At 42.1% G+C, this 24,212-nt stretch overlaps 1 protein-coding gene across 1 annotated transcript in view; it reads right to left on the minus strand.

The window, feature by feature from the left end:
* Positions 1–24,212, minus strand: part of ADD1 (adducin 1) — a 648,507-nt gene that overhangs the window by 367,721 nt on the left and 256,574 nt on the right. Inside the window, exon 10 of the mRNA XM_053700307.1 lies at positions 17,532–17,586. Coding sequence (XP_053556282.1) covers positions 17,532–17,586 — 55 coding nt within the window. The remainder of the gene's footprint in view (positions 1–17,531; positions 17,587–24,212) is intronic.

Raw genomic sequence — 24,212 nt, forward strand, 5'->3', positions numbered from 1 at the left:
ATTTGTGATTGGCTGATAGCTGTCACATGGTACAGTGGGAGTGGAAATGGACCAATTTTAAAATTGTCAGTAAAAAAAAAATCTACTACTCATTTGAAGTTCAGACTAAGTGCTATTGCATTGTCTTGTTATCTTGCATTTGTTGATTATGCAAATCTACTGAGTTTACTGGTCCTTTAAGACTTTAAAGGGCCAGTAAACTTAAAAAATAATGTTATATAATTCTGCACATAGTGCAGAATTATATAACATTATATTAGTGCTAGTTTTTTATTACAAATATATCAGACAGAGCAGGAGCGAGCTGCATTAAATGTAATGGCGCGGTCGGGCCGGGCTGTGACTAAACAGCTGGCCCGATGCGCTCTGAGGGAAAACCAGACCCACTCAGTAGAGCACAAAGGGCGGGTCTGGAAAACCCTCTTCTTTTTATAAAAAATCACCGGATATATTTGTAATAAAAAAACTAGCACTAATATAATGTTATATAATTCTGCACTATGTGCAGAATTATATAACATTATTTTTTAGGTTTACTGGCACTTAAAGGGACACTCAGGTTAAATTAAGTTTTCATGATTCAGATACAGCATGTAATTTTAAACAACTTTCCATTTTACTTCCATTAAAAAAAATGTGCACAGTCTTTTATATTTACAATTTTTGAGTCACCAGATCCTACTGAGCATGTGCAAGAATTCACAGACTATACGTATATGCATTTGTGATTGGCTGATTGCTATCACATGGTACAAAGGGAGTGGAAATATACATAACTTTGAAATCTGTTATAAAAAAGTCTACTACTCATTTGATGTTCAGACTAAGTGCTATTGCATTGTCTTGTTATCTTGCATTTGTTGATTATGCAAATCTAATGTGTTGACTGGTCCTTTAAAGTATTAACTTGATTGATTTAATCTCATTTCCCTTTCCTGTGTAATGTCAAGAAACAAAATGAAGATAAGGAAATATGTTTTCCAAAACGTGTGTGTGTTAGCCTTGCAGCATTTAAACTTAAAGGAATAACAAACAGTATTATATTGTAATAAAACAGTTTAATTATGTGTTTATATAAAAAAAAACAAAAAACAAAAAAACAATTTTGCAATATAATTTCATAATTTCTTTTTTCTCCTTTTTCTGTAATTTAACTCTGAAAATTGTTTTCTAAATTCCACTGAGTTTCTATAAAGTAATGGGCACCTCCATGTTTTAACTTAACTTATAGCTTTCCTACGGAGGATAATTAGGGACAGATATAAAACTGGAAATAAGAAAAAGACTGTTCAAACTAGGCTGTGTGGAACATGGGATTATCTAAAATGCTCAAACATAGCCTAGTTTGTACAAACAGATAAATAGAAAACTAGTTTAAACGTGGTGTCATCCATAATTTTATAGAAACTAAACCTTTACACTTATATTTCAATATTAAATAATATAACTGTAAAAATACCTCTACATGTTATTCTATGGCTAACCTATTTAATCTATCTTTAAAAATATAATTCATGTCAAAGGACCACTAAATAGCAATACCCAATAAATACATATAAAAAAAAAACATGCAAAAGCTATCCGCCAATCACAAAATGCATATACGTTTATTCTGTAAATTCCTGCACATGTTCAGTAGGAACTGTAGCCTCAAAGTGTACATAGAAAAATATATGCACATTTACATAAATGGTAGTGATTTGGAAAGTTGTTTAAAATTGTGTGCTCCATCCGAATCATGAAAGTTTAATTTTGACTTAAATATATTAATAAATATAAGAAATCAAGTTAAGAACAATATGGGAGCTAAAAAGCAATTAGTGGTTCATATATATATGAAAGAACAAAATATGCACTTATCTGATAATTTCTTCCATGAGGATGAGGGGATATGAGCCATGTGTGGGAATTCTGCTCCTGACCGAGAGGAGGAAAAAAACCCCATCATACTACTGGCTTTAAATCCCTCCCACTTACTCTGAATCCTCAGTCTTACATATAGCGGAGTAGATGGAGGAAACAGAACAGCAGGAAAGATAAAGCAGAGCAAGAAAGGGTGGGGCTCATGGACCTGGCCATCACAAGAGAAATAAATGCATCAGGTAAGCGTAAACCTTGTTTTCTTTAATCAGATGGTGAGAGTCCAGAAGTCATCACATGTGAATCTATACGCAAGTAGTGAAGTCTACAAGATTACCATGAAATAGGGTGTGATTAACAGTTAAGAGAGGTATGTTACCGATCAGGCACTACGGCCCACAAAACTCATGCCAAAAGCAGCCTCAGAAGAGGCAAACACATCAAAGCGATAAAAAAAAAAAAGTGTCCAAAGACGACAAAGTAGCCTCCTTGCAAATACAATGAACAGAATACTCATTATGAAAGGCTTAAGACTTGGCAATTGCTCATGTAGAATGGGCAGTAATGTCCTCAGGGGGAGTCTTCCCCACAATCTAATATGCCTTAAAGTGAAAGTTAACTTACAATGTTTGCGATCCAGTGTCATATTTTTTTACCCAAAAATAATAGCAGTTTCATTCATCATTTTTTTCCTATTTTTCTATTTGCAGAGTTATCGGCGCAATAAATTAAATTTTTCTATCTCCTAAATCAGCCCGTTATTTACTCATATTTTTCTGCCTTGGTCACGTTTTACATCTACCCAATTGAAATTCAAACTACGTCACCCTCCCACATCTTAGTCTGCGCATGCGCACCTTTTTTGTGACTGTGTTTAGAGCATGTTCCAGTTTCTCGCATGCGCATTAGCGTGCTCCTATTTTGGATACGGTATCTCCGCGGAGCACATGCGCGTTAAACTGTCACGACGATTCGCGCATGCGCATTAGAAAGGGACTTCGCGCACGAGCATTAGATAAACGTATAGAGGGTGTGGGACCACTCTATACGTCAAATTACAGGAAGTAGAGGGAGGGAGGAGTTCGCCCAGCAACGGTAATATAAAATATATAGTTAAAAAGTCTAATTTTGGAAAAACAAATATTTAAAAAAGTTAGCGACCATATTGCTGTTAGTATTTTGCTCTGATTAATGAATTCTGGAGCTATTAACTTCACTTTAAGGCTTTAGACTAAGCAGCTGAAGTAACCACCCTAGCTTTCTGATCTTTGTGATGTCCAGAAAAAAGGAAATTTATGCTTACCTGATAAATTTATTTCTTCTACGATATGACGAGTCCACGGATTTCATCCTTACTTGTGGGATTTATCCACCTGCTAACAGGAAGTGGCAAAGAGCACCACAGCAGAGCTGTATATATAGCTTCTCCCTTCCCTCCACCTCCAGTCATTCAACAGAAGTTAGGAAGAGAAAGGAAAAGCCAAAGGTGCAGAGGTGACTAAAGTTTAACAAAAATATATATACCTGTCTTAAAAAAATGACAGGGAGGGCCGTGGACTCGTCATATCGTAGAAGAAAACACAATTTATGCTTACCTGATAAATTTATTTCTCTTGTGGTGTATCCAGTCCACGGATCATCCATTACTTGTGGGATATTATCATTCCCAACAGGAAGTTGCAAGAGGATACCCACAGCAGAGCTGTTACATAGCTCCTCCCCTCACTACCATATCCAGTCATTCGACCGAAAACCAGCAGAGAAAGGAGAAACCATAGGGTGCAGTGGTGACTGTAGTTTAAATCTAAAAATTACCTGCCTTAAAATGACAGGGCGGGCCGTGGACTGGATACACCACAAGAGAAATAAATTTATCAGGTAAGCATAAATTGTGTTTTCTCTTGTAAGGTGTATCCAGTCCACGGATCATCCATTACTTGTGGGATACCAATACCAAAGCTAAAGTACACGGATGAAGGGAGGGACACAAGGCAGGTACTTAAACGGAAGGTACCACTGCCTGTAAAACCTTTCTCCCAAAAATAGCCTCCGAAGAAGCAAAAGTGTCAAATTTGTAGAATTTTGAAAAGGTATGAAGCGAAGACCAAGTCGCCGCTTTGCAAATCTGTTCAACAGACGCCTCATTTTTAAAGGCCCAGGTGGAAGCCACAGCTCTAGTGGAATGAGCTGTAATCCTTTCAGGGGGCTGCTGTCCAGCAGTCTCATAGGCTAAGCGTATTATGCTTCTTAGCCAAAAAGAAAGAGGTTGCCGAAGCCTTTTGACCTCTCCTCTGTCCAGAGTAAACCACAAACAAAGCAGATGTTTGTCGAAAATCTTTAGTAGTCTGTAAGTAAAACTTTAAAGCACGAACCACGTCTAGATTGTGTAATAGACGTTCCTTCTTTGAAGAAGGATTAGGACACAATGATGGAACAACAATCTCTTGATTGATATTCTTGTTAGATACCACCTTAGGTAAAAACCCAGGTTTGGTACGCAGGACAACCTTATCCGTATGGAAAATCAGATAAGGAGAATCACACTGTAAGGCAGATAACTCGGAAACTCTACAAGCCGAGGAAATAGCTACCAAAAAAAGAACTTTCCAAGATAAAAGTTTGATATCTATGGAATGGAGAGGTTCAAATGGAACTCCTTGAAGAACCTTAAGAACCAAATTTAAGCTCCATGGTGGAGCAACCGGTCTAAACACAGGCTTGATTCTAACTAAGCCTGGCAAAATGCCTGAACGTCTGGAACATCTGCCAGACGCTTGTGCAAAAGAATAGAGAGAGCAGAAATCTGTCCCTTTAAGGAACTAGATGACAATCCTTTTTCCAAACCATCTTGAAGAAAGGATAATATCCTGGGAATCCTGACTTTACTCCATGAGTAACCCTTGAATTCACTCCAGTAAAGATATTAACGCCATATTTTATGATAAATTTTCCTGGTGACAGGCTTTCGTGCCTGTATCAAGGTATCAATGACTGACTTGGAGAAACCACGCATTGATAAAATCAGGCGTTCAATATCCATGCAGTCAGTCTCAGAGAAATTAGATTTGGATGGTGGAAAGGACCCTGAAGTAGAAGGTCCTGTCTCAGAGGCAGAGTCCATGGTGGAAAGGATGACATGTCCACTAGATCTGCATACCAGGTCCTGCGTGGCCACGCAGGCGCTATTAGAATCACTGATGCTCTCTCCTGCTTGATCTTGGCAATCAGTCGAGGGAGCAAAGGAAACGGTGGAAACACATAAGCCAGGTTGAAAGATCCGTAACAAGGAAGCTTGGCGTTCTGTCGAGACGCCATGAGATCCAACTCTGGTTTGCCCAAGCGATGAACCACTTGTGCAAACACCTCCGGATGGAGTTCCCACTCCCCTGGATGAAAAGTCTGTCGACTTAGAAAATCCGCCTCCCAGTTCTCTACACCTGGGATATGGATAGGTGGCAAGAGTGAATCTCCGCCCAGCGAATTATCTTTGAGACTTCTAACATCGCTAGGGAACTTCTTGTTCCCCCTTGATGGTTGATGTAAGCCACAGTCGTGATGTTGTCCGACTGAAATCTGATGAACCTCAGAGTTGCTAACTGAGGCCAAGCTTGAAGAGCATTGAATATCGCTCTCAATTCCAGAATATTTATAGGAAGGAGTGACTCCTGAGTCCACGATCCCTGAGCCTTCAGGGAGTTCCAGACTGCACCCCAACCTAGAAGGCTGGCATCTGTCGTCACAATTGTCCAATCTGGCCTGCGAAAGGTCATACCCTTGGACAGATGGACCCGAGATAGCCACCAGAGAAGAGAATCCCTGGTCTCTTGATCCAGATTTAGTAGAGGGGACAAATCTGTGTAATCCCCATTCCACTGACTGAGCACTGACTGAGCATGCATAGTTGCAAACGGCACTATGTCCATTGCCGCTACCATTAAGCCGATTACTTCCATGCACTGAGCCACCGAAGGGCGCAGAATGGAATGAAGAATACGGCAGGAATTTAGAAGCTTTGATAACCTGGACTCCGTCAGGTGAATTTTCATTTCTATAGAATCTATCAGAGTCCCTAGGAAGGAAACTCTTGTGAGTGGGGATAGAGAACCCTTTTCCTCGTTCACTTTCCACCCATGCGACCTCAGAAATGCCAGTACTATGTCCGTATGAGACTTGGCAATCTGAAAGTTTGACGCCTGTATCAGGATGTCGTCTAAATAAGGGGCCACCGAAATGCCCCGCGGCCTTAAAACCGCCAGAAGCGACCCTAGAACCTTGGTGAAGATTCTTGGGGCTGTAGCGAATCCAAAAGGAAGAGCTACAAACTGGTAATGCCTGTCCAGAAAGGCAAACCTGAGAAACCGATGATGATCTTTGTGTATCGGAATGTGAAGATAAGCATCCTTTAAATCCACTGTAGTCATATATTGACCCTACTGGATCATAGGCAGGATGGTACGAATAGTCTCCATCTTGAATGATGGAACTCTGAGGAATTTGTTTAAGATCTTTAGATCCAAAATTGGTCTGAAGGTTCCCTACTTTTTGGGAACCACAAACAGATTTGAGTAAAAACCCTGTCCTTGTTCCTCTTTTGGAACTGGATGGATCACTCCCATAACTAGGAGGTCTCGTACACAGTGTAAGAATGCCTCTCTCTTTATCTGGTTTGCAGATAATTGTGAAAGGTGAAATCTCCCTTTTGGGGGAGAAACTTTGAAGTCCAGAAGATATTCCTGAGATATAATTTCCAACTCCCAGGGATCCTGAACATCTCTTACCCACGCCTGGGCGAAGAGTGAAAGTCTGCCCCCCCCCACTAGATTCGTTACCGGATAGGGGGCCATTCCTTCATGCTGTCTTAGAGGCAGCAGCAGGTTTTTTAGCCTGCTTACCTTTGTTCCAGGTCTGGTTAGGCCTCCAGACCGCCTTGGACTGAGCAACAGTTCCCTCTTTTCTTGCATTAGAGGAGGTTGATGCCGCACCTGCCTTGAAGTTTCGAAAGGCACGAAAATTAGACTGTTTGGCCCTTGATTTGGACCTGTCCTGAGGAAGGGCATGGTCTTTTCCTCCAGTGATATCAGCAATAATCTCCTTCAAACCAGGCCCGAATAAGGTCTGCCCCTTGAAGGGAATGTTAAGCAGCTTAGATTTTAAAGTCACGTCAGCTGACCATGATTTAAGCCATAGCGCCCTGTGCGCATGTATAGCAAAACCAGAATTCTTAGCCGTTAGTTTAGTCAAATGAACAATGGCATCAGAAACAAAAGAATTGGCTAGCTTAAGTGCCCTAAGTTTGCCAAGTATGTCATCCAATGGAGTCGCTACCTGTAAGGCCTCTTCCAGAGACTCAAACCAGAACGCCGCAGCAGCAGTGACAGGGGCAATGCATGCAAGGGGCTGTAGGATAAAACCTTGTTGACTAAATATTTTCTTAAGGTAACCTAATTTTTTATCCATTGGATCTGAAAAAGCACAACTGTCCTCGACAGGGATAGTAGTACGCTTTGCTAAAGTAGAAACTGCTCCCTCCACCTTAGGGACTGTCTGCCATAAGTCCCGTGTGGTGGCGTCTATTGGAAACATTTTTCTAAAAATAGGAGGGGGAGAGAACGGCACACCTGGTCTTTCCCATTCCTTAGTAATAATTTCTGTAAACCTTTTAGGTATTGGAAAAACATCAGTACACACCGGCACTGCATAGTATTTATCCAGTCTACACAATTTCTCTGGCACTGCAATTATGTCACAGTCATTCAGAGCAGCTAAAACCTCCCTGAGTAACACGCGGAGGTGTTCAAGCTTAAATTTAAATGTAGAAATATCAGAATCAGGTACCCTTCCTGAATCAGAAACATCACCCACAGACTGAAGTTCTCCTTCCTCAGCTTCAGCATATTGTGAGGCAGTATCAGACATGGTTCTTAAAGCGTCAGTATGCTCTGCATTTCGTCTAACCCCAGAGCTATCTCGCTTACCTCTAAAATCAGGTAGTCTGGCTAATACCACTGACAGTGTATTATCCATGACTGCTGCCATGTCTTGTAAAGTAAACGCTATGGGTGCCCTAGATGTACTTGGCGCCATTTCAGCGTGAGTCCCTTGAGCGGGAGTCAAAGGATCTGACACGTGGGGAGAGTTAGTCGGCATAACTTCCACCTCGTTAGATTTCTCTGGTGACAAATTTTTTAAAGACAAAATATGACCTTTATTGCTTAAAGTGAAATCAGTACAATCGGTACACATTCTAAGAGGGGGTTCCACCATGGCTTTTAAACATAATGAACAAGGAGTTTCCTCTATGTCAGACATGTTTATACAGACTAGCAATGAGACTAGCAAGCTTGGAAAACACTTTAAATCAAGTTAACAAGCAAATATAAAAAACGGTACTGTGCCTTGAAGAGAAACAAATTTTGTCAAAATTTGAAAAACAGTGAAAAAAGGCAGTTACACAAACGAAATTTTTACAGTGTATGTAATAGGCTAACAGAGCATTGCACCCACTTGCAAATGGATGATTAACCCCTTAGTTCAAAAAACGTATCAAAAAAACGACAGACTTTTTTACCAGTCACAACAAACTGCCACAGCTCTCCTGTGGCTCCTACCTTCCCCAATAAACGATTTTAGACCCTTTAGAGATGTCCTGTAGCATTCAGGGAACTTCTGAGGAAAACTGGATGTCTCAGTCTGTAATTTTAACTTCGCAAAAAAGCACTAAAATAGGCCCCTCCCACTCATATTACAACAGTGGAAAGCCTCAGGAAACTGTTTCTAGGCAAAAAGAAAGCCAGCCATGTGGAAAAAATTAGGCCCCAATAAAGTTTTATCACCAAGCATATATAAAAAACGATTAAACATGCCAGCAAACGTTTTATATAGCATTTCTATAAAGGTATTACCCCTGAGATCAAGCATGATACCAGTCGTTATTAAATCACTGTATTCAGGCTTAACTTACATTTATCAGGTATCAGCAGCATTTTTTAGCATTTCCAATCCTAGAAAAAATTATAACTGCACATACCTCAAGCAGAGTAAACTGCACGCCATTCTCCCTTTCAAGTTACCTCTCTCCTCAGACATATGTGAGAACAGCAATGGATCTTAGTTACAACCTGCTAAGATCATAGAAAACTCAGGCAGATTCTTCTTCTATCTCTGCCTGAGATAAAATAGCACAACTCCGGTACTATTTAAAATAACAAACTTTTGATTGAAGGAAATAAACTAACTATTTTTCACCACTCCTCTTACTACCTCCATGCGCGTTGAGAGTTGCCAGAGAATGACTGGATATGGTAGTGAGGGGAGGAGCTATGTAGCAGCTCTGCTGTGGGTATCCTCTTGCAACTTCCTGTTGGGAATGAGAATATCCCACAAGTAATGGATGATCCGTGGACTGGATACACCTTACAAGAGAAATACATTTATCAGGTAAGCATAAATTTCCTTTTCTTCTACAAGATACGACGAGTCCACGGATTTCATCCTTACTTGTGGGATACAATACCAAAGCAACAGGACACGGATGAAACGGGAGGGACAAGACGGGGACCTAAACGGAAGGTTCCACTGCTTGAAGAACCTTTCTCCCAAAACCAGCCTCAGATGAAGCAAAAATGTCAAATTTGGAAAAAGTGTGAAGAGACGACCAAGTTGAAGCCTTGCAAATCTGTTCAACAGAAGTATTGTTTTTAAATGCCCATGAGGAAGCCACAGCCCTAGTGGAATGAGCCGTAATTCGTTCAGGAGGCTGCTGTCCAGCAGTCTCATATGCCAGACGGATGATACACTTCAGCTAAAAAGAAAGAGAGGTAGCCGTAGCTTTCTGGCCCATACGCCTTACAGAAAAAACAACAAAAAATGAAGATGATTGACGAAAATCCTTAGTCGCCTGCAAGTAAAACTTCAGGGCACGGACCACGTCCAAGTTATGCAAGAGACGCTTGTTCTTAGAAGAAGGATTAGGACATAGAGAAGGAACAACAATTTCCTGATTAATATTCTTATTTGAAACAACCGTAGGAAGGAATCCAGGTTTAGTACGTAAAACCACCTTATCAGAATGGAAGATAAGGTGAATCACATTGTAACGGTGAAAGCTCCGAAACTCTACGAGCAGAAGAAATAGCAACCAAAAACAAAACTTTCCAAGATAACTTAATATCTATGGAATGCATGGGTTCAAACAGAACCCCTTGAAGAACCTTAAGAACTAAATTCAAACTCCAGGGTGGAGCAATTGGTCTAAACACAGGCTTGATTCTGGTCAGAGCCTGACAAACAGACTGAACGTCTGGAACCTCTGCCAAACGTTTGTGTAATAAAATGGATAAAGCAGATATTTGTCCCTTTAAGGAACTTGCTGATAACCCTTTCTCCAATCCTTCTTGGAGAAAAGACAGAATTCTGGGAATCCTAACTCTACTCCATGAGTAGCCCTTGGATTCGCACCAATAAAGATATTTGCGCCATATCTTATGGTAGATCTTTCTAGTAACAGGCTTACGTGCCTGAATCAAAGTATCAATGACCGAATCAGAGAACCCCCGCTTAGATAAAATCAAGCGTTCAATCTCCAAGCAGTCAGCTGCAGAGAAACTAGATTGGGGTGTTGAAAAGGTCCCTGAATGAGAAGGTACTGCCTCAATGGAAGCTTCCACGGCGGTAGAGAGGACATGTCCACTAGATCGGCATACCAAGTCCTGCGAGGCCACGCAGGCACGATTAGGATTACTGAAGTCCTCTCCTGTTTGATCCGAACAATCACCCGGGGAAGGAGAGCAAACGGTGGAAACACATAAGCTAGGTTGAACGACCAAGGCACTGCCAAGGCATCAGTTCAGCCTGAGGATCCCTTGATCTGGATCCGTATCTCGGAAGCTTGGCATTCTGACGAGACCCCATCAGATCCAATTCCGGCCTGCCCCATCTGAGGATCAGAGTGGCAAAGACCAACGGATGGAGTTCCCACTCCCCCGGATGAAACGTCTGTCTGCTTAAAAAGTCCGCTTCCCAGTTGTCCACTCCTGGGATGTAGATTGCTGACAGATAACAAGAGTGAGCTTCCGCCCACCGAATTATCTTGGATACTTCTGTCATCGCTAAGGAACTCCTTGTTCCTCCCTGATGATTGATGTAAGCCACAGTCGTGATGTTGTCCGACTGGAAGCGGATGAATTTGGCCGAAGCCAACTGAGGTCACGCTTGAAGCGTGTTGAAGATTGCTCTCAATTCCAGAATATTGATTGGAAGAAGATACTCCGGCTGAGTCCACACACCCTGAGACTTCAGGAAATTCCAGACTGCACCCCAGAAGACTGGCGTCCGTTGTCACAATCACCCATGAAGGTCTGCGGAAACACGTCCCTTGGGACAGATGATCCGGCGACAACCACCAAAGAAGAGAGTCTCATGTCTCCTGATCCAGATCTATCTGAGGAGACAAATTTGCATAATCTCCATTCCACTGCCTGAGCATACTCAGTTGTAGAGGTCTGAGATGAAATTGAGCAAACGAAATGATGTCCATCGCCGCCACCATCAATCCAATTACCTCCATGCACTGGGCCACTGATGGCCGAGGATTGGACTGGAGGGCTCGGCATGCATTCAGAATCTTTAACTTTCTGACCTCTGTCAGGAAAATTTTCATGGATATGGAATCTATTAGAGTTCCCAAGAAGGGAACCTTGGTTTGTGGAATTAATGAACTCTTTTCTAGATTCACCTTCCACCCGTGAGTCCTCAGAAAAGACAGAAACATGTCTGTATGAAACTTTGTCAGATGGTAAGACGACGCCTGTATCAGGATATCATCCAGATAAGGCGCCACTGCAATACCCCGCGGCCTGAGAACCGCCAAAAGGGACCCTAGAACCTTCGTGAAGATCCTGGGTGCTGTGGCCAACCCGAAGGGAAGAGCCACAAACTGAAAATGTTTGTCCAGGAAGGCAAACCTTAGGAACTGATAATGATCCTTGTGGATAGGAATATGAAGGTATGCATCCTTTAAGTCCACGGTAGTCATATATTGACCCTCCTGGATCAATGGCAGAATTGTTCGAATAGTCTCCATTTTGAAGGATGGGACTCTGAGAAACTTGTTTCGACTCTTTAGATCTAAAATGGGTAGAAACGTGCCCTCTTTTTTGGGAACCATGAAAAGATTTGAGTAAAACCCCTATCCCAGTCTTGGAACGGGACAATTACTCCCATGGTAGAGAGGTCTTTTACATAACGTAAGAACGCCTTTCTTTTTATCTGGTCTAAAGACAATCGTGAAAGAAGAAACCTCCCCCTTGGGAGAGAATTTTTGAATTCCAGTTAATACCCTTGGGACACGATTTCCAGTGTCCAGGGGTCCTGAACATCTCTTTCCCAAGCCTGGGCAAAGAGAGAAAGTCTGCCCCTTACTAGATCCGGTCCCGGATCGGGGGCCGCCCCTTCATGCTGCTTTGGTAGCAGCAGTGGGCTTCTTGGGTTGTTTACCTTTGTTCCAATTCTGGTTGGGTCTCCAGACGGATTTGGCCTGAGCAAAATTCCCTTCCTGCTTGGCGGAGGAAGAGGAGGGGACTCCTTTAAAGTTCCGAAAGGAACGAAAATTATTTTGTTTACCCCTCAGTTTAGCAGTTCTATCCCGAGGTAGGAGATGACCCTTACCTCCCGTAATGTCAGAAATGATCTCTTTCAAGTCAGGGCCGAATAGGGTTTTCCCCTTGAAAGGAATAGCCAAAAGCTTTGATTTAGATGACACATCAGCAGACCAAGATTTTAACCATAACGCTCTACGCCCTAAAATAGCAAATCCTGCATTCTTAGCCGCCAACTTGGCAATCTGAAAGGCGGCATCTGTAATAAAAGAATTAGCCAGCTTAAGAGCCTTAATTCTATCTAAGATATCCTCTAAAGGAGTCTCAGTCTTAAGAGACTCTTATAAAGCGTCAAACCAGAAGGCCGCCGCAGTGAAATTAGGAGAGGGTGAGAACGGAATACCCGGTACCGCTAAGTATTTGTCCATCTTACACAATTTCTCTTTTGGTATCACAATAGGGCCACAGTCATCCAGAGTCCTTAAAACCTCCCGGAGTAACAGGCGGAAAACCTCCCGGAGTAACAGGCGGAGGTGTTCAAGCTTAAATCTAAAGGACATGACGTCCGAATCTGTCTGAGGTAACGCACTTCCCGAATCGGAAAGTTCCCCCTCAGACAGAAGTTCCCTGACCCCAAAATCAGATCCCTGTGAGGGTACATCGGAAATAGCTAATAAAGCATTAGAGGACTCGGTATTCACATTGACTTCTGTCCTACTGCGTTTACCCTGTAACACTGGCAACTTAGATAATACCTCTGTAAGGGTAGTTGACATAACTGCAGCCATATCCTGCAGAGTAAAGGAATTAGACGCGGTTGACGAACCAGGCGTCGCTTGGGTGGGCATTAGAGGTTGTGACGCTTGGGGAGAAGTTAGCAGTATACCCTGATTCTCCTCAGACCGAGAATCATCTTTAGACACATTTTCTTTACATAAAATCTGTGCTTTACATTGTAAGGCCCTCTCAGTACACGAGGGACAAAAAGTTAGAGGGGGTTCCACAGTGGCATCTAAACACATAGAACAAGGAGTTTCTTCCTCAGTGTCAGATATGTTGTTAGACAGACTAGCAATAATAACAATAGTCGTTCTTTGCTTAAATATTGAGCTATTAGTTCAAATTAGAGGAAAAAAAGATAATGTAACAAAAACTGTACTGCGCCTTTAAATTTTAAAAACACAACTATTTTACTGATATGTTCAAAAAACGTGTTTGTGGCAATATAATTAATTTATTGTGCCCAAAAAACTCTATCCGTATTGCATCCAATTGCTAAAATATGAAATACACAATAAAAAAAAAAAATCGATTGTTAACAGATATTTATTTATTAACAGAGATTGGCCTGCTGCACCACGCCACAGCTCTGCTGTGGCGCCTACATGCCCCCGTTAGATACAGCTGATGTCATATAGCCCTAAAAACCCTTCTAAGGCCGATACAATATAGGCCCCACCGGAGCCCCAGATGCTGCCTCTAATGCGATCCGGATGAAAGTGCGCATCCTGAGCGCGCGAAAATAGGCCCCACCCACCGTGGGCGTAACACTAAACTGAACAAGACCCGCATGGGTCGCAGTATACACAAAACATGTCGGCATAAAAGAGTTAGCCATGTACCCTCTATATACAGAAAAACGTCGTAAAACTGTACACTTCCCCTCAGAATGTAACAGCCTTTAGCCAAACTGCAGCTCCCAGCGTCCAGCCCTTGTCTAAGTCAAATAAATTTTTACATACTTTGGCAATCAGCATATAGGGATCCCAGGTACACCAAATCCTTCATATAGTGTAAACTGCTAACCCCTCCCCTTATAGGGACAAATGTCAGCCTGTTCTGATGCATCAAGTCTCCCCAGAAACAAAAGACTGAACATACCTCAAAGCTGCTTGCAGCAAGACACCGGTCTCCACACTGAAGATTTCTTTTACACTACCTTCAGTTGCGCTGTAACCATCATGGATCTTAGATAATGTTTGCTAAGATCATCAACATCAGGGCAGAAAATAAGATGTCTCCATTCCTCTTGGGAATCCAGACTGACTATTTCTCCCTGAGGAAAATGGTACTCACTGGCACCATTTTAAAATAAAAAACTTCTTGATTGAAGAATCTAAAACTAACACCTCACTTTACCTCTTCCTATTACTAACACAGGCAAAGAGAATGACTGGAGGTGGAGGGAAGGGAGGAGATATATATACAGCTCTGCTGTGGTGCTCTTTGCCACTTCCTGTTAGCAGGAGGATAAATCCCACAAGTAAGGATGAAATCCGTGGACTCGTCATATCTTGCAGAAGAAATGAACAAAAAGAGAAGAACAAAGTCTGAAATATTTTATGGCTTACAACTAAATATTTTAGAGCTCTCAAAACAACAGAGTTGTATGTCATCCCTCCTTAGAATTCTTAGGAGCTAGACAAAAATAAGAAGCCACAATTTCCTGGTAAATAGTATCTGTAGCTACCACAGTAGACAGGAAAGAATACCCAGTATAAAGACCAGTATAATCCTGATGAAAAGTCAGAAAAGGAGGTTCAAAAGTGTTGACTGTCTAAGCCATGCACAAAGATTAAAAAGGAAGAGAGAGTTTGAAGAACCCTCAAAACCAGATTAAGGAGAAGAAATTGGACGAAAAACTGGTCTAATTCTGAACAGAACCTGAAATAAGATCTAAATATCTGGAATTCTAGCAATTCTGTTATGGAAAAAGACAGACACAAAATATGATCCTTAAGAGAACTCTGACATCTTTTTCCAAACCCTACTGCAGTACCTTGAGGACTCCAGGAATTCTAAAATAATTTTAATGGTATCCTTTGCAGGCATACCAAGTAAAAAAGGTTTCCCAAACCTTATGATGAACAGGGTTCCTAGCCTGATTCAAGGTGTCAATAACATTATCAGAAAAACTCCTTTGAGACAGCGCTAAGCATTTAATCGATAGGTCGCCAAATTCATGAGATCTGCAAATAAAATCCTGTAAGCTTACTATGGAGCAATCAGAATGGCTGAGGCTTGTTTGTGCTTGATTTTGGCCATCACTTTAGATAGCAATACAAACAGAGGAAAGATGAAAATTAGGTTGATGGACCAGTGAACTACTAGGGCATCTATCAGACTCACCTTATGGTCCAGAGACATAGCATAATAATGATTGTGATTCAAGCAAGAGGCCATGAGATCCATCTCAAGAAGCTTGTGATTCAAGCAAGAGGTTATGAGATCCATCTCAAGAAGACCCCAGTGTCTCAAAAACTTCCTGATTCATAGACCACTCTTCTGGGTGAAGAGACTGACGAGTTAGAAAGCCTGCCCCTCAATTGTGCACACCCAGAATGTGGATGGCAGAAATTTTGCAATTATAAAGTTCTGCACAACTGATGATGTGGGACAGTTCCCTTCTGATGATTGATGTAAGCCATTGCTGTGACATAGTCTGACTGGAATCAAAGAAAATATTCCTGGCTGAGGTCAGGCGAACTCTGGAGGGCCCAGCAGATTGTTAAGAGTTCCATAATGTTTATGGAAGATCAGCAGCACAGGCCTGTTGTAACTTTAGTCTGTGCAGAACTGTCAATTCAGTGACTATTCAGCTGTCTAACTATAAATCGCAGAAGAGAAACACGGGTCTGAGGAGTTAAGCAGCTATTTGGAAGATTTATTTTTAAACTGTGCCTTTGAAGCACTATAAGGACAACCTGAGTGTAAGACACAGCCAGATAAAAAAGAATGGCAAACAAACAAAGTCCCAGACCGGCTCCAAACCAGTATAAACGAATGCTTTATTAGAAAAGGAGACAAAATGGATTTTTATTGTCTCACTTTCTAATAAAGCATTTAATACTGTATTGAAGTTGGTCTGTGACTTACCTGGTTAGTCACACAGGGCTCTCCAGGAGACATCCGGGGCCAATCCTCACAGATTTAGAAGCAGCAATATGTGACCCAGCCGGTGAATGGAGGCAGCAGGATTGTCGTAAGTGTTGTTTGCATTATACTTATTGAACATGTGATACATTATTATCCAGCTTGAGTTTATTCTGACAAGAGAAAATTAAATGATTTGGATAGCGTTATTGAAGGTATGTCGAATCTGGTGCAAAAGTACAGCGTATTGTTTTTAGATAAAAAAAAAAGTAAAAAAAAAAGTGCTTGAACCAAAAGATTGCCAAAGTAACGAACTACAGAGATTCCTTGAACCCTAATCACAGAAATCAGAGCTGATTAAAGGACCATCTGAGTCTAGAACAAAGCCAGATGAAAAAAGAGTGACTGAACCAAAAGATCGTCCAAGTAAAAAACTACAGACATTCCATGAACTCGAACCATAAAAAAATGAGCTCCTAGCACCTTTGAAAACACTATGTGGCTCTTCTGTTTGGTCAGGCCACAGCAACCAAACTGATAATGCTCGTCCAAAAAAAACCTCATGAACCTGACATAATCACTGTGAATAGGGTTTCGTAAATAAGTATTTTTGAACTTTATGCTAGACATAAACTGACAATACTGCACTAAATGCAGTAAAGTGAATGTTCTTCCTCTTGAAAGTAGCAATTTACAGGAATCTAAGATTTTGAGATCAAAGACAGACCAATAAGCACCCTTTTTCTTTGGGACTATAAAGACATTTGAATAAAACCCCTGGTTTAATTCTGAAGAACTGGAGCAATAAATTCCATATATTCCAGATCTCTTATGCAAGGCAGAAAAGCTTGGGACTTTAAATGATCTTGAGGCAGGAAGAAATGTACTTGAAGTTTTGAATGAAAAATGATTCGATAACAAACAGATCCCATTGAATCCTCCCTAAAGAGGCTCAATCTGCCCCCCTGCCAGAATCTGGTCTGGCATAGGGACTGCACTTTCATGTGATTTGGAGGCTGGGGTTCATTTCTTGGCCAGTTTATTTTCACAACAAAAAGGACTGGACTCCCAGGAAGATTTGGAGTAACCAGAACTATGTGCAGAAGAAAGCTTTTTGATTCTTAGATTGCTAAAAGAAACAAAAAATGCCTGAGGATTTATAATTTTACCCTTAGATTTACTAGGTACGAAAAGCTCATTTACCCCCAGTGACTGTGGCAATAATAGCATTCAGTCCTGGCCCAAACCAAGTTTTACCCTGAAAGAAGAAAAAAAAGTTAAACCAAGTTTAAAATCAGCAGACCAAGATTGTAAGGTGTATTGTGTTTAAATGGAGGTCCCTAAAAGGTCCTTACCTAAAAGCACCTTCGCCCACTGTTACTGCAGCAAATTACTTCCAGTGGACAAGCCCATACTAGGCAGCACAAGAACAATGCTAAGGATCTTTATCAAGTAAGAGCAGTCTATAACACAGGGGATTTGTTTAAAATTCCACATTTCAACTGGGAAGGGCTGTGGATTGCACTAGGAGCAGCACACAGCAGACCAGGGAATGATGGACAAATCCACATTTCGTATGGGAGGCTTTTAACATTTCCCACCGAGAAAAGATCTTTCACTGCCAGGCTAATAACACATTCTCTACCCCTCTGTCCAACAGGCCACTGTGAGGAGGAAATTAGTCTCAGATCGGTTAAAACAACCCTATTAATGACAGCACTTCAAACTTCTGCCGCACTCCATCAATAAGGCAAAATAAATGACTGAGAATTCAAGTGGAAAGTATTTAAAGTTCTGGTATGTTAGGTTGTCTCTTGCCGCCTCAGGAGGGTAATTCCCACAAATGATGATTCAAACATTTGAGATCCCTTATTTAGATAAGGTGTGTATAACCTTGTGCTTTCTTTGAGTTGTTGGACACCTTTCCATCCTTTAATTGCTTGCTGGCTTCAAATCAGTTTAAACTTATTTGGTATTTTGTATACAAATAAAGATTGTGATACAGCATTGCCCACATCAACCTGAATATCACCTTTTTTTTTTTAACTTGTAGGTTGAATGTGCAAGGGGGTCAAATGCACCACTATTTTTCCGCTGTTTGCCGTATTTATAAGAGTGGTATCAGTGTACTGTAGCATATCCAAGTACATTTGTTCTTAAAAACTATTTTTAAGCAGGGTTTATTTATTGTGCAGTCACGTCGAAAGTGCTTGGCCAATTTTTTTTTTTTTTTTTTAAACAAACGTAAGACTGGCTGCGCCAGGACAGTGCTTCCTAAATGTTAAGGGGTAGAAGTTGTGGACATACAGCCTAAATTAATCTTCTATGTTTGCCACTTAACAATTCAGTCAGTGATTAGAGTATTTCAAACTACCTATAAATACAAGAGTTGGTGAGGTAATTGCAGGAACTCATATCAGTCCCAACAACGACATGACAAAGATCACTTACATAAAACATCAGGCAAGTCTGCAACAAGAGTAGTTTCACATATCCACATATGGGCAGAAAATTGCCTCTGGGCAATTTCAGCAATGTACATTGGAAGCCAACATAACGTATAAGCATGAACTTTAATATGACTAATGTTCTGGATATTTCCAATAATTTAGGAAGTTTAGGAACAGAAAAGGTCACTGGTTACTTTCACAGTTCCCTTGCCTTCTGTTTCATGGTCTGCACGTAAGTCTGGGGTTTTGCCGTTACTCTTTTTCAGAGAGGGATTGCCTAGTATTTCAGGACTAGACTGATTTACTACAGAAAAATTCTTCTCTTTGAGAGGCACATGTTGAACAAAAAGAGGCTGCTCCTAGGGTGGTAAATAGCCATAGAACAAGTTATTATATTATTGTTCGTTCCAAGGTTGAGCACTTCTCTCTTTTGGTATATGCAAATTATGACCCTGAGGGAAGTCTCCCGAGGGGTGATGCGGAAAACCAGATGTGGACCCCTTGCTTAATGTGCCTAGAGGGGTATGGGCTGCATGTCCTTGATGAGACCCACACTAGGCCGAAACCTATGTCTGGGGTTTTGCCTCTTACCCTAAAGCTGGTAAGAGGAAAGACTAAGGGCTAGATTTATCAACGCTGATGCGTACAGGGGCGCGTATATACACGCCCCTGTACGCCTCAGCTCGCCTGTGGCGGGGCGAAATTAACCGCAGGTAATTAACATTGCACACGAGCGCAATTTTGCGCTCGCGTGCAATCCCACCCCCTGCCCGCGCACAGCCAATCACGCGCGGGCAGGAGCTGTCAATCTCCTCTGTCGGACTCGACCGAGGAGATTTAATTTCGCCACAATAGAGGTGGCGAAGATGTTAGGGAAGCAGCGGTCTGGTGACCGCTGCTTGATAAATCGCGGCGAGCAAGTTCTTGTGAGAACTTGCTGCCGCAGGGGCTTGATAAATCTAGCCCTAAGGATTAAATGTGTGTCTGGGTAAAACAGGATGACCTTACAGAGAAGAAGAAAAAAAAAAAAAAAAAACTGCCCGGATATCCACTTTTTGTTTCTTATGCCTTGTCTTTTTGCTCAGTCATGCTCGGGGGCAATTCTCTTTGTCCAAATAAGAAGTGGAGGCACCTAAAAGATTCTTTTTACCAACTCCCAGAATGCAGAAGACTATACAACCACCAATTCCGAATAGGACATCACTTTGGATATAAATAAATTGATTGCACTCTATTTTAGGCACTAGAAATTTGCGTTTCTATTTAAAGTGGATGTAAATTTTTAACATATTGACCTTCCAAATCTGTTCTTATGCACTCTATTAATACCGCATACTTTTTTTCTTTAAATGTAGAAAAAATAAATTAATATTTACGTTTGTAAACTCGGCTCTGTTTTCAGGCAGAGCTCCTCCCATCCATAACTTCCCTTCTTTTCAGAGCATAACGTCTAGAGCGGTTCCACCCGCTCTATGACGTATTACCCTTGCGCGTTCACAATGGCTCCTTTTTGTGCGCATGCGCTTCTAATTTAGTGCCGAATATGCGCATGCGTGTACTCTAGATAAATACTTACTTGCAGTTCCTGGTAAATACAGGAAGGTTGTGGATGCGGGCTTTATATGCGCATGCTTAGAGCGTGTACGCGCAGCGCTTCGAAAGCCAGCTGAAGTTGTTTTACGCATGCGCATAAATTCACAATGACGTTAAGAAAAAGGGGCTGGACGCCACGGGGTACGCCAAAACAGAATTTATGTTTACCTGATAAATTACTTTCTCCAACGGTGTGTCCGGTCCACGGCGTCATCCTTACTTGTGGGATATTCTCTTCCCCAACAGGAAATGGCAAAGAGCCCAGCAAAGCTGGTCACATGATCCCTCCTAGGCTCCACCTTCCCCAGTCATTGGACCGACGTAAAGGAGGAATATTTGCATAGGAGAAATCATATGATACCGTGGTGACTGTAGTTAGAGAAAATAAATCATCAGACCTGATTAAAAAACCAGGGCGGGCCGTGGACCGGACACACCGTTGGAGAAAGTAATTTATCAGGTAAACATAAATTCTGTTTTCTCCAACATAGGTGTGTCCGGTCCACGGCGTCATCCTTACTTGTGGGAACCAATACCAAAGCTTTAGGACACGGATGATGGGAGGGAGCAAATCAGGTCACCTAGATGGAAGGCACCACGGTTTGCAAAACCTTTCTCCCAAAAATAGCCTCAGAAGAAGCAAAAGTATCAAATTTGTAAAATTTGGTAAAAGTGTGCAGTGAAGACCAAGTCGCTGCCTTACATATCTGGTCAACAGAAGCCTCGTTCTTGAAGGCCCATGTGGAAGCCACAGCCCTAGTGGAATGAGCTGTGATTCTTTCAGGAGGCTGCCGTCCGGCAGTCTCATAAGCCAATCTGATGATGCTTTTAAGCCAAAAAGAGAGAGAGGTAGAAGTTGCTTTTTGACCTCTCCTTTTACCAGAATAAACAACAAACAAGGAAGATGTTTGTCTGAAATCCTTTGTAGCCTCTAAATAGAATTTTAGAGCACAAACTACATCCAAATTGTGCAACAAACGTTCCTTCTTTGAAACTGGATTCGGACACAAAGAAGGCACAACTATCTCCTGGTTAATATTTTTGTTAGAAACAACTTTCGGAAGAAAACCAGGTTTAGTACGCAAAACCACCTTATCTGCATGGAACACCAGATAAGGAGGAGAACACTGCAGAGCAGATAACTCTGAAACTCTTCTAGCAGAAGAAATTGCAACCAAAAACAAAACTTTCCAAGGTAATAACTTAATATCTACGGAATGTAAGGTTCAAACGGAACCCCTTGAAGAACTGAAAGAACTAAATTGAGACTCCAAGGAGGAGTCAAAGGTTTGTAAACAGGCTTGATTCTAACCAGAGACTGAACAAAAGCCTGAACATCTGGCACAGCCGCCAGCTTCTTGTGAAGTAAAACAGATAAAGCAGAAATCTGTCCCTTCAAAGAACTTGCAGATAATCCTTTCTCCAAACTGTCTTGTAGAAAGGACAGAATCTTAGGAATTTTTACCCTGTTCCATGGGAATCCTTTCGATTCGCACCAACAGATATATTTCTTCCATACTTTATGGTAAATTTTTCTAGTTACAGGCTTTCTAGCCTGAATAAGAGTATCAATGACAGAATCTGAGAACCCACGCTTTGATAAAATCAAGCGTTCAATCTCCAAGCAGTCAGTTGGAGTGATGCCAGATTCGGATGTTCGAACGGACCTTGAACAAGAAGGTCCCGTCTCAAAGGTAGCTTCCATGGTGGAGCCGATGACATATTCACCAGGTCTGCATACCAAGTTCTGCGTGGCCACGCAGGAGCTATCAAGATCACCGAAGCCCTCTCCTGATTGATCCTGGCTACCAGCCTGGGAATGAGAGGAAACGGTGGGAACACATAAGCTAGGTTGAAGGTCCAGGGCGCTACTAGTGCATCTACTAGAATCGCCTTGGGATCCCTGGATCTGGACCCGTAGCAAGGAACCTTGAAGTTCTGACGAGACGCCATCAGATCCATGTCTGGAATGCCCCATAATTGAGTTATTTGGGCAAAGATTTCCGGATGGAGTTCCCACTCCCCCGGATGAAAAGTCTGACGACTCAGAAAATCCGCTTCCCAATTTTCCACTCCTGGGATGTGGATAGCAGACAAGTGGCAGGAGTGAAGCTCCGCCCAGTGAATTACTTTGGTCACTTCTTCCATCGCCCGGGAACTCCTTGTTCCCCCCTGATGGTTGATATATGCAACAGTCGTCATGTTGTCTGATTGAAACCTTATGAATTTGGCCTTTGCTAGTTGAGGCCAAGCCTTGAGAGCATTGAATATCGCTCTCAGTTCCAGAATGTTTATCGGGAGAAGAGATTCTTCCCGAGACCATAGACCCTGAGCCTTCAGGTGTTTCCAGACCGCGCCCCAGCCCACCAGGCTGGCGTCGGTCGTTACAATGACCCACTCTGGTCTTCTGAAGCTCATCCCTTGGGACAGGTTGTCCAGGGTCAGCCACCAACTGAGTGAATCTCTGGTCCTCTGATATACTTGGATTGTCGGGGACAAATCTGTATAATCCCCATTCCACTGTCTGAGCATGCACAGTTGTAATGGTCTTAGATGAATTAGCGCAAAAGGAACTATGTCCATTGCCGCAACCATCAAACCTATTACTTCCATGCACTGCGCTATGGAAGGAAGAAGAACAGAATGAAGTACTTGACAAGAGCTTAGAAGTTTTGATTTTCTGGCTTCTGTCAGAAAAATCTTCATTTCCAAGGAGTCTATTATTGTTCCCAAGAAGGGAACTCTTGTTGACGGGAATAGAGAACTTTTTCTACGTTCACTTTCCACCCGTGAGATCTGAGAAAGGCTAGGACAATGTCCGTATGAGCCTTTGCTTGTGGCAGAGACGACGCTTGAATCAGTATATCGTCCAAGTAGGGTACTACTGCAATGCCCCTTGGCCTTAGCACCGCTAGAAGGGACCCTAGTACCTTTGTGAAAATTCTTGGAGCAGTGGCTAGTCCGAATGGAAGTGCCACAAACTGGTAATGCTTGTCCAGAAAGGCGAATCTTAGGAACCGATGATGTTCCTTGTGGATAGGAATATGTAGATACGCATCCTTTAAATCCACCGTGGTCATGAATTGACCTTCCTGGATGGTAGGAAGAATTGTCCGAATGGTTTCCATCTTGAACGATGGGACCTTGAGAAATTTGTTTAGGATCTTGAGATCCAAAATTGGCCTGAATGTTCCCTCTTTTTTGGGAACTATGAACAGATTGGAGTAAAACCCCATCCCTTGTTCTCCTAATGGAACAGGATGAATCACTCCCATTTTTAACAGGTCTTCTACACAATGTAAGAATGCCTGTCTTTTTATTTGGTCTTTAGACAATTGAGACCTGGGGAACCTTCCCCTTGGGGGTAGTTCCTTGAATTCCAGGAGATAACCTTGAGAAACTATTTCTAGCGCCCAAGGATCCTGAACATCTCTTGCCCAAGCCTGAGCGAAGAGAGAGAGTCTGCCCCCCACCAGATCCGGTCCCGGATCGGGGGCCAGCATCTCATGCTGTCTTGGTAGCGGTAGCAGGCTTCTTGGCCTGCTTACCTTTGTTCCAGCCTTGCATCGGTCTCCAGGCTGGCTTGGTTTGAGAAGAATTACCCTCTTGCTTAGAGGATGTAGAATTTGAGGCTGGTCCGTTTCTGCGAAAGGGACGAAAATTTGTTTTATTTTTAGCCTTAAAAGACCTATCCTGAGGAAGGGCGTGGCCCTTTCCCCCAGTGATGTCTGAAATAATCTCTTTCAAGTCAGGGCCAAACAGCGTTTTCCCCTTGAAAGGGATGTTAAGCAATCTGTTCTTGGAGGACACATCCGCTGACCAAGACTTCAGCCAAAGCGCT

This window comes from Bombina bombina, chromosome 2, assembly GCF_027579735.1.
Source record: "Bombina bombina isolate aBomBom1 chromosome 2, aBomBom1.pri, whole genome shotgun sequence".
NCBI lineage: Eukaryota > Metazoa > Chordata > Amphibia > Anura > Bombinatoridae > Bombina > Bombina bombina.